The 12,193-nt window shown below is 44.3% G+C and overlaps 1 protein-coding gene across 1 annotated transcript in view; it reads right to left on the bottom strand.

Moving 5' to 3' along the window:
- LOC135374285 (dynactin subunit 2-like) overlaps positions 1-12,193 on the bottom strand; it is a 49,473-nt gene that overhangs the window by 5,533 nt on the left and 31,747 nt on the right. Inside the window, exon 11 of the mRNA XM_064607270.1 lies at positions 5,018-5,120. Coding sequence (XP_064463340.1) covers positions 5,018-5,120 — 103 coding nt within the window. The remainder of the gene's footprint in view (positions 1-5,017; positions 5,121-12,193) is intronic.

The following is a 12,193-nucleotide window of genomic DNA, read 5'->3' on the forward strand; positions in this document are numbered from 1 at the left end:
AGGGTGAGTTTGAATCCCACTGGTGGTGCATTTTCTTCAGCTGCTATCATTCAATTGTTGCCACCCATTAGAGGTGTGACACATGCCTCCCACTGAGTTAGGAACAGACATTCGAGGGTCTTTCCAGGACCTTCCAAGGGGGTACCACTTCTTCAGAAATCTATGGGCGATTTTCGTTTGCACAAGACACGTGATTGCCCTAAACTACCATCTCAAGATTGGTACCGGCGTGTTCTCTTAGCTTTTCTCCAGTCAATGAGTTATTTTTTAGGGGACAAGGTTCAGCCGTTGATTTTTAATAAATTAAAGTTTGGTGCGTCCCGATCGTGTGCTGCCATCTCGATAGAGTGTCGCGCACACCAAAATATTTGCGAATTCGGGCTCGATACAAATCGACGGATAGTCCTGGAATTCTACGAAATGTGTCGTCGACAAGGGCAAAGCAAGGAGAACACGCCGGTACTTCTGTTTTTACGATATTTTGCGCCGTTTCTGAGCGGTGTGCGAACAAACTTTCTCTATTGTCTTGCGCAGATGTGATTCCCCCTTAAGGCTCAGCCGTCATTTTGCCTCGGACATAAAGCACAGTTTATCACCGGTGCTTCGATGTTTCACAAAAATATTTGCAAGCTACAGATTTCACACGGGAGAATGTGTGGGGACTGCAGATCCATTCGGAAAGATGACTGAGGAATCCTGAGTGTTAAAGTAGTACAGAAGTCATTTTTAACACCCAGTTTTCTTCCTATAAAACTGTTAAGTAGGCCAGTAAGATGCACCATGCGAAGTAATTTACACCACAGAGCCATAATTATCGCAGAAATTGAATTTAAAATACGCCGCAAAAAGGGACCGTGCACAACGGTGGTGAAGAGCAGTACCAGCCTGTGATTTGCCTGGACCCTCGCGCTGATGCTATAAGGAGAACGCTCGCTGATTGGCCAAGAGAAAGCTCGCTGATTGGCCTTGGTCTGCTACTCCGCTGTCGTCTGCTACTTGGCTGTTCGGGGTTCTGATAAAGCCTTTCTCCTTGCTTGGTATTGATTCCGCCGCTCCTTCTATCCCCAATTCTCCGGGAGAACTGGCAAAACAGGTTTACGGCGGCAAAGGGACAAGGCGCTGACCCCCACTGACCGGCGAACCAGAACGAGTTCTCGTTATACCGTCATCGGTGACGTGGCATCATACCTCCTCATCCTCGTTATAGCTGGAGTGGCGAGTTAAGGGTGAATGTGTGGAGCTATGTTTATGTGAATTTTTTTCTGGGAAACAAATTGCACACACCAAAACCTTTCGCGCTAGTCGGTAAAATGACACACACATTTTCATCAGATGTCTTAATCTGGAATTTTTTTGGATGGCCCTCTGTACTCCTTTAAAGATCATAGGATAAAAAGAATGGTTGATGAATACAACAAAGGCTGCAGTTCACTTCTCATACTTCTGGTTTCCCCTGTGGAGCCCTATTATAATGAGTACTAACTCCAATGGCTAAGGCATTTCAATGGCTTTCAAAGGCAATGGCTAAGGCCTTTTCTTCCATTCCGCGATTCTGCAAAAATTCGAGGAATTGTGGGTCTGCCGCGGAATATGAGGTTTTGCGCAGAACTTCGCAGAAACCGCGTGCTTAACTCAGTTTATGCGCGAGATGAGCGGACTTTGCTCGCACCGGGTTGGCTTGCGCCAACTGGATAAGGCCACCAGGCCATGATATGGCCCCATCTGTGTGCTGGAACAACCCTCTAACTCCTCCCTCTAACCCTCAACTCTCTGGGGTCCTGGAGTGGAATGCAAATGCTGACCCCTGCTTTAGTGTCCATAGCTGTCAAGTACCTCTGTGTGACAGTAAACTCTGTACATGCAGAGACGTCACTTAGCAAGTACTATTTGATAGTCAGAGACAAACGTCACTCCCTCTCAGAAGAAACTACAATGTACCTTGTTATGTTAAGTCACAAAAGAATTTGGAGTTGTAACCGTGTTCCTCCACACTACAAGCTAACAGAGTATTTTCTGTCTGAACTAGGGCAATTTGCCTTTTACCGCCGGAAAATGTGGAATTCATAGTTCCCTGCTGCGGAATTCAGGATTTTCCGTAGCAGAAAAAGAAGGGCCTTACCTATGGCTTCAATAGTTCTGACCATAGAAAAGCGCAATTTACGTGGCAGTTCCACAATAATAAGGAAAATAATCAAGATCAGGGATTTTCAAGGATTGTAGAAAATCCCATGGCATCCAAGGGTCTCAAGGACCAGTGAGAACCATGGTGGTGTCAAAAGAGATGTTGCTGCGAAGCACTCCAATGCTCCAGTTACAGATGGACTGTCACTTTAGAGTACCATTGATGCTGCTCAAATTTACTTCCAAAATGAGACTTTCTGACAAAAGGAAAGTCAATTCGGTAAGATCAACTTTGGCCAACACATACCTAAACGACAACAGGCCACTAACCATTTTAGTGTATCTGTAAAGGCTTAGTTTCCTTAACTGTACACATTGGGGATAAAGAGGAAGAGAGCATGTCTTCAAATCACAATTCATTAATGTTTCACGTCGAATTAATGCCACGCACTAATAGCAACGTAGCTGGCTTGAAAGCATCACTATGAAAAACAATTTGTATACAGTGCAATCACTCTCTAAATTGCAAGATCTCTAAATTCAAACTGATGCTTGGGTCCTGGCAAAGCCATATATGGTATTTCAGTGGTGGAAAACGCCTGGTAAGTTGAACATATGAACGTGCGCATTGGTTTATTCGAACAACATTGCCTGGCTGCGCCAGACTACGAATCAACTTGGAAGCACAGGCTGCGTGCCAGCTGGCCCACTGCAGATTGTCGGGGACACTTCAAGTCTATTTCTTATAAAAGCAATGCTTCTGCAAGAGGAAAGAGAAGCAAGTTATCGCAAAAGTGGGGGGGTTCCTGTTTTATATATATATTTTTTTTTTCGCCTTTGGGGGTGGGGGGGGCTCTGTTTATGGAAGTAGCCAAATTTGTCGTGTGCCGAATTCAACCTCTCCCTAGTATTTTTCTTCATCAACATCAACATCAAGAGGAGCAAGGAATGAATCACCGTTAACGGTGTGCGCAAGCGTGACTGGCATGGAACAAGGCCATTTACTTGTCGTCTGCAAAGCGAGCCTCATTGCTTCAAGAGGATCGAGACCTCCCTGCTGACTATGCAGTCAAGAAAAAGGCAGCAATTTGATATATTCTTGGTAGAGCCGCGCGAATATTCGAAATTTTGAATACCAATCTAATGTCTCATGCTATCCGAATGCTATTCGCAACCTATTTTCAGTATTGGAAATTTTCATATATTTTTCCAACAGTACAGGGGCGAAGTATTGCTATCGGCATTCTGCAATGTGGGCTTCGCCTCATCGCAGCCAAGAGTTAGGTGAAGCCCACTTCACGTTACCGCCATTGTTTTTTTTTTTTCCTCCATTCTGCAAGTCGGCTTCACATCATTACACTCGAGTGTTATGTGAAGCCAGCTTTACACTGCTTACAATATTCTGTCACTAACGTCTAGAACATCTGTGACCTCATGGTCAACACTGTACTCTGGGCACTGCATGTTCCAGTAAATGTACTCACAACTTTCAGAGTTATGTTCAGTAATAGATGGAAATATGCGCAGTTTCTAAAAAAAGTACAGGAAATTCACGGCATGAACGTAGAAGTGAGGAGACGCACACAAAGCAGGTTGTATGGAACACGTTGATTAAATCTCAACGAAGTTCTTCCCACTAATGCAGTCTACCATACACAACACAGGGGGCCCTTCTCTCACGATATGTTATGCTGCATGAAAAGGCTCACGAGCATGGAGCAGAACATTGTCGAATGAGCACAACACACAAAATATTTCACCACGAGGTATGCAAAATTATTCAAAATGGGCCCCTTCTGATTATTCAAATTCGATTCAGCTTTTGAATAAATTATTCAGATTTGATTCGCCTTCTGAAGAAATTATTTGAATTCGCTTCGTAATGGAAATTTTGCTATTCGCACAGCTCTAATTCTTGGGTTTCATGTCACAAATGGTGTTTGTAAAGCCGAAGCTGAAGAAACTAACGCAAGTGCATTTTAGATTGTCTTCTGCCCTCTGAGCTATTTGATGCTTGCCTCTAAGTAAATATTCTGATCGCCAACATGCCGCAAGGCCTAGCGAGCCATGACTAGGGCCTGACTTTTTAGGGTTAAACCCGTATCCGCCTGATATTTACCCCCCGAACGAAATCTGTAAGATTCGGGTTTAACCCGAATCTACCTGAAAACATCTGGGTCGCGTGGCACACTCATAAGCGTGCATTCAAATAAAGTTTGATAACATTGCTAAACATTAGTTCCATGTTAAGACAAATTTTTATTAAACAAAAAAAATCACCCGAATGCATCCGAATTCCTGACGACAGAATATGCCGTAACAGGATTTAACCCGAATACACCCGAATTTTCGAATGAAAAATATCACCCGATATTTACCCCCCGAATTTGGCCAAAAATAAGACCCGAAAAAGTAAGGCCCTAGCCATGACTCGTCTCAGACGCAGCTAGTACAGCTCCGTTCAGTCTCAACGATAACACTGGAAAAAATTTGGTCTCATTTCCTAGCGCCGGGTACCCTTGGGGTACCGTTAAGGAATAAACTCGTTGTGTTAAACTAACAGAATAATTTTGTTCAATTGAGATTTCCTCATGGAGCCAAGGGTTGCCGTAATCGGGTTCGGGAACGAGACCGTATCTTATCCGTTATTATTAAGGTTGACCGGAGCTGTACATGCTGCCGGCACATCGAGCCCTCATTAAGAATGGCTCCCCTCAGTTCAAACTCCACTTTATTTTAACAAATCTTCGGTCCCCTTAGAGTTCGGATTGACGGGACTGCACTGTACAGGTAGAGAGTACACAAGTGTGCTGTGAGGCTTGTCTGTATTTTAGATACCAACTACGTATCTCGAAGCATTCACAAATGTAGCCAGAGTGTAGAAAAATACACTTGCCTTGTTCATGGATGTCTTGCAAGCAAACAAGCCGTTCCACGACACGGGGTAGGGAATCGCTCAGAGTGTCTGCTTTGCGGAGGAGCTCATACAGCTCGTTCACCTGACAAGAGGAACACTTTGGACTCAGCTGAGCAGCTACACGTGATCACCAATATACCAATACCAATCTGTCATAGTACGTTGTCAATCATCTGTACATATAGTGAACAGGAAAAAAAAGAAAAAAGAAATGTGAAGTGAAGCTATTGTTGGTGGAAAACGTTTTTCTACTAATGCAAGCCGTAATATTGGGACAGCCTCGGAGAACGTAACGTTATTCTCTTCCGTTGACAGTGCAAACGCCTCAGCTGAATAGGACCTATCAAATAAAGGGACAAGGGACAGGGACCTCGGGGCTACATTGCGGTTCTCCGTCGCCTTTGCAGACTGCTGGAGGCTGATATACAGGGCGTCCCAGAAAACGTGTCGTTGAATTGCAATAAAAAAACTACGCCACCTAGAATCAAGTGGTAAGTGGCATTTGTTCTTCAAGGTTTTTGCCACCTCCTCATGTGAATGTCATGTAAGGTAAGTTTAATTTTGTAAATATCTGCGAACTGAACTCGAATTTACAGAGTAAAGGTCACGTTTTTACAGCACCAACGTGAAGAGCGTGCCAAATTTACTCAAATTCATGATAATTTTTACAGTGCCATTCAGGATCTATCCTACCTGGAAAAATAGCCGAACATCATGCTTTTCGGAGCACTTGAGCGCTGAGACTTCGAGATTTGTAACGCGTGGAGACTTCGAATGAAATTGCTGTCAGTACGACGAAAGGTGGTTAGAAACCCAGCCCACAGAGAGTAGTAGAAAAAGTGACAGTTCCTGAAACTGGGAGAGGGAAGCTATGCTCCCAGCCGAAGCTGGACGTGATAAGCCGTGTGTGTGTTATCTCTTTCTACGATGCCGGTGTGGGCTGGGTTTCTAACCTCCTTTCATAAGAGAATGATTGCGTTGAAAAATTCGGCACACGCTATCATCCGGGAGCTCCGTCAAGCATGATTTTCGGCTATTTTTTCTGATACAATAGCTCCTCAATATCCCTGTAAATTATCATTAATTTGAGTACATTGGGCACGCTCTTCACATTGGTGGGGTAAAAAAGTGACTTTTCCTTGGCAAATTTCAGACTTCAGCTTGCAAAAATTAAAATAATTAAACTTACATTACATGACATGCACATTAGGAGGTGGCAAAAACTTAGAAGAACAAATGCCGTTGACCGCATGATTCTAGGTGGTGCAGTTTTTCTGTTAAAATTCAAGTACAACATTTTCTGGGACACCCTGTATAAGTAGAAACCGAAGTTTTCGGGAAATATTTTTTTCGGAATTCGGTCAGTAAAAATCGGGTAAATAAACATGCGCTCTAAATTCGTGCAAATTCGGGTGGGCAAACTTACAGTACACGAAATCTGGGGAGAAATCGGGCTCAGTTACTCAAACTGAACTAAGCTGGTTCGGTACAAATGGTGATGTAACTGCATTTTCTGCCAAACAAGTTAGTGTGCATCCCTACAGACGTCTCAGTGAGGGCAATTTGCAGTGTAACACCATAGGGTCTCACCATAAAGAGGCAACCTTCAATTCGGGAAGCAAAATCGGGAAAGAATCGGGTTAAATACACAGGGCACTTTTTTTTAGATCCTTCACAGATTTTTGATAAAAATGATACGGGAGCAGATACGGCAGCATACGGGTTTTGACTTTTGATACCGGAGCAGCATAGTTGTCGTTTTTGCACTGAGATATATGGCCAGGAGGACATCCTCTCAAGTTGCGTACGCTGCGTAACTGAAAGATGACTAATACCTAAACTTCATTAAACAGCTCTTTAATTAGAGATTTCAGGCAAAAGCAAGGAACCAGAATGGGAGACAACCCTTTTTGACAGCGCATGTGCATTGAAATATTCATTGCCAAATTTTGTTGCGCAAATGAGGCGAAAAACCGCGCCAATCGGGAGTGCAGGAAGGAGGACCGCACCCGTTTCATGTCAGAAGGTCACATGCTTTGTAACGATGAACATGATTAGAGTAGGTGGTCTGCTGGCCAGATCAACCACTTGTGGGGTCCAAATAAGCCTCCATTGGTGAAGGTGATGCACTCCTGAAGTGTGCGGTTTTGGTTTCGGTACATTGGCATAGTCGAATTCGGCTATCAATATTTCACAGCACAATCTCTTTTCAGAGTCTTGAAAACGTCAAATGGATTTCAACGAGGATTGTAAACCATTCTGCAGCCTCACTTTTGCCTGAAATTCCCTTATTAAATAGTTAATGAATTGTCAGTAATTAGTCCCCTTGTGGTCAAGTACTGTCTTCAAGATGATCTGCCTCGCCGTATAACTCGGCTTCAAAAACGACATGTATGCTGCTCCTCACAGCTTTTTTATTAAAAAAACTGTCTTCTGCCCATTGCTCAAGCACCTTCGGTATGGTGTTCATCAACTAGCTCCCCTACATCTACGCCATTTTGTCATGTATATTGTGCATGTACAGTGAAACCCGCGTATAACGATATTGACGGTAATCGCAAATTCCATCGTTATGCAGTGTACTTCGTTAAACGAGGGTTGACCTAAATAGCGCGTCCCCGAAAAGTCGCGCGCCACCCCGTGTGTAGCAAAAGAAAAAGAAAGAGATCCTAAAAAAAAAAAAAAAACTCGGAAGCTGTGTGACATCGCAGTGGCTTGGGAAAACAGCGATCAGAACTCGTGGAGGGAACCAGACAACATAGCAGGACAACTTCTGGCAACACTACAGGTTTTCCCGCTCATTTTAATCCATTGGTCACTCAATTTAATCCAAGCGCTACCCAATTTAATCCAGTGGTGAACCAAATTAATCCAGACACCAACCAATTTAATCCAAGCGCTACCCAATTTAATCCAAGCAACACTTGTAAATGTATTCCGTATGTATTCAGTCATGTCATGACTGAGACTTTCATGATTTCGCCAATGTGTCATGAGTTTATGAGTACTGATTCAACAACCCAGGGGATTTTGCAGTGTCATGGGGTGTTTTATGACTTCTTTTTGTCATTATGATATTCCATGACTATTTTCATGTTGTGTGCCATGAATATTTTTATGGGACTGCCACTGCTTCAAACAGTGTCATACAGTGTTTCATGACTACCGATGGTCATCATGACATGCCATGACTATTTTCATGATATGTGCCATGAATCGATTTTATGGGACTACTGCTGCTTCAAACAGTGTCATGCAGCGTTTTATGACCACCTACGGTCATTATGACATTCCATGACTATTTTCAAGGCATGTGCCATGAATCGATTTTATGGGACTACTGCTGCTTCAAACAGCATCATACAACGTTTTATAACTACCGATGGTCATTATGACATTCCATGACTATTTTCATGATATGTGACATGAATGAATTTTCTGGGACTACCGCTGCTTCAAACAGTGTCATTCATTGTTTTATGACCACCTACGGTCATTATGACATACCATGACTATTTTCATGACATGTAACATGAAGCAATTTTATTGGACTACCGCTAGTTCATACAGTGTCATACAATATTTTATGACTACCGATCGTCACGTATGACATTTCATGATTATTTTCATAGTATGTGTCATGAATTGATTTTGTGGGGCTATCACTGTTTCAAACGGTGTCTAGCGGTGATTCATGACTACTGCTTGTCATTATGGCATTTCATGACTATTTTTGGTATAGGGGTCATAACTAGACTTTGCCCGACTGCACCTGGTTCAAACTATGTCATGCAGCGATTTATAAGTATAGCTCCCCTTCCTACCTCTCTTTATTCATGTCATGAAGTTTCAGTAGCCCTATGCTTTGATCGATCAACCGTACATTCCATTATGTGTTTCATGTATATGTGTTATACTGTAATGAACTTGATAAGAAACTGAGTCGAAGTGGAACCACGTCCTTGTCAACTTTATTACATCAGATACAGCGGAAACTACAGAAAATATGACAATGTCGCGAAACATTGTTGGGAAATGAGAACAACAAGCGCGGCCGGCGTTACACTTTTGCTCAATTCCTACATGTCAGCGCCTTGGAGAGCTTGCTCAATATAGCGGAAGTAATTTCTATCATATGACGAGCAATCCACGCGGTGGATTCTCTCCATGGCGTGCTGCGCTGCGTCAAGCAAAATAGCACGGCGGTGCTCCCGGATCGTTACGCCATTTGGGTGTCCTTATATTTCGTCTCCCTTTTCCCTCAGGAAAGCACGAACTTCAAGCTTAAATTTCGAGAACATCTCCTCGATAGGATTGAAAAAAGGGCTATACGGCGGCAGAAATTTAATAGTGTGTCCCTCACAGAGCGTTGCTTGATGGGCTCGCTTGTGTGCAGGGGCGTTATCCATTATCAATACGGCCTCTTGGTCCGGCTCTGAGACCGCAATGGAGCACGACACCTCCTCCAGAAATTCATTAAAGGTGAGGTGTGTCACCCTTTCCAATGTACTCCAGAGCTGGAGGCCGTTTCCCGACATGCACGCCACTACGTTGATGTTGGGGCCTTTGCTGCTTGTAGTCTTCCTAACGGCTGCAGTGCCCTTTTTTGCTCTGCCATATCTACGGCTGCACCAGATATTGAAATTGGTTTCGTCTATGTAATACCGCAATATTTGTGGTCCTTCAGACTGCAGCCACAATGCATAATTCCTTCGCACTGACTTGACGTCTTCCCTGTTGCGGTCGGCAGGCTGTAAAGTCAGCTGTTTCAAGCTGTAGCAGTGCCCATCCAGCAAGCGGTCAATCGACGACAAGCTAATTTGTATATTTGGCACACGCTCGGTGAGCACGCACTTCAGTTGAGTTAAGGTATAGTCGGGATGAGCGTCAACCAGCGAGGTCAATATTTGGACGACGTCCGTGCCAAATCTTTTTGATGACCCTCCTCTTCGCTTAGGCACGTCTCTGTCGGTACGTACTATAGAACGTGCAGTTTTAATGTTGATCCCCAAGGTGGCAGAGAGCGAAACGAGATCGCCACCGCGCCTGTGACAACCCAGCAAGCGATCTCTATCTTGTTGCGACAATCTTGCGTACCGCCGCAGAGGTTCGCCGGGTTCTTTTCGTGGACGCCCTGGTCGCCGCCGCTCGCATTCCACTTGATTTTCTCTTCTTGCGCCGGGTGAGCTCTCCACGAGTTCCATTTTAGCAGAGCGTCAAAACACCACCGAACAACTTAGCAGACGACAGCCTAGCAGACGACACGGCGTGCGACGCCGTGTCGTCTGCTAAGTTGTTCGGTGGTGTTTTGAAGCTCCGCCCAAAGCCGACAAAAGAGCAGCAGACGACACTGCGTGAAAGACACACGGCTAGAACCGACGCGGCGTTTTCTTCACAAATGCGCTAAAATGGAGGACTCACCTAGTGCAATACCTAGTATATGGTCTCGTGGCCGTATTTTTTTTTTTTATTTCGTGTTGGCGCCGCGAAGCAACTGTGGCTATGAGCGACGTACAGACGTGGACAGATGGAGAGAGGACAGCAGGAAGAAGTGGGGGACAGGCGAGGTTAGTGTGCGTCCTGGGCCGACTTCAGGGGAACTCTGCCGACATTCGTCTGGAAAGTCTTCGAAAAACCCAGGGAAAACCTCAGACAGCACAGCCGGTGACAGGATTCGAACCCGTGTCACCTCCTATCCCGGCGTAGAAGGCACCACTATGCCACGGGAGCTGGTCGTGGCAGTATTGGCAACGAATAATGCCCCTCTGCACAAGCAAGCACATCAAGCAACACACTGTGATGGACATTGCGTGAAATTTCCGCCACCGTATATGCACCTTTTTCAATCAGATTGAGGAAATCTTATCCGAATTTAAGCTTGAAATTCGTGTTTTCCTGAGCACCGCCGTGCTATTTTGCTCGATGCGGCGCAGCACGCCATGCAGTGCTAACACCGCATGGATTGTGCATCGCATAACAGAAATCACTTCAGCTATATTGAGCAAACTCTCCAAGGCGCTGACATGTAGGAATTAAGAAAAAGTGCAAGGATTCCGCTTTTGTTCTCTTCGTTCATAGAACACCGCTTCAAGAAAACTTGGCGGTATTGTCATACTTCCTGTAGATTCAGCTGCTGGTATCTCATGTTATAAAGTTGACAATGACGTGGCTGTGCCTGCAGACTGAACGTTTTATGAACTCGAGTACGTACATCAAAGACATAACTGAACCTATATGATCTATGATCGTTGGTCTATGGAAACATAAGCGTACTGGAATTTAGTGTGATGGATAAAGACGTTGAAATGGGAAGTCATACATATAACTTATCGCGAGATATTGTTTGAGCCAGCTGTGATCCCGCAAATTCAACTTAAGACCTGTATATGCAAAATTTAAATGAAATGTCATACCTAGAAGCAGTAGTCATGAATCATCACCTGACACCGTTTGGACCAGCTGCAGTAGCCGAAAGTTTGACTCGTATATGCAAAGTAGTCATGAAATGTCACAATGACAAGCAGTAGCCACGAATACTGTGTAGAAAATTGCACTAGCAATAGCAGATGGAATGCCATAATGTTATAAAATACCAATGATGAAAATACCAATGAGGAAAATACCATATGATGAATACCAAACGTTGCCTGCCTGCGTACTGTTGATGAGGCCCAACAAGGCCGAAACAGCTGTCCAGTACTGGCATGGCGACGTTTGAGTTACAAACATATGCTATACGTGCAGCCAAAGAGCTGCGGCTATTTTTCATTTTATACTTCACTGGCTTTGCACTGGGCTTTCAGTGAGTGAGTTATCTCACCCTGGCGGGAGGAATCACGTGTTACGTGACCTTCTGACGCCATCCACTCAAACGTTGCCTGCCTGCGTACTGTTGATGAGGCCCAACAAGGCCGAAACAGCTGTCCAGTACTGGCATGGCGACGCTTGAGTTACAAACATATGATGCTGTTTGAAGCAACCTTAGTCAGATAACATCGATTCATAGCACATATCATGAAAATAGTCATGGAATATCGTAACGGCCCTCGGTAGTTATGAGGCATTATATGGCACCCTTTCTAGCAGCATTAATAATGATCATAATAATAATAATAACTGGGGGTTTACGTCGCGTGACAGCTGAGATCATGAGCG

Source organism: Ornithodoros turicata, unplaced genomic scaffold (genome assembly GCF_037126465.1).
Source record: "Ornithodoros turicata isolate Travis unplaced genomic scaffold, ASM3712646v1 Chromosome52, whole genome shotgun sequence".
Lineage (NCBI taxonomy): Eukaryota > Metazoa > Arthropoda > Arachnida > Ixodida > Argasidae > Ornithodoros > Ornithodoros turicata.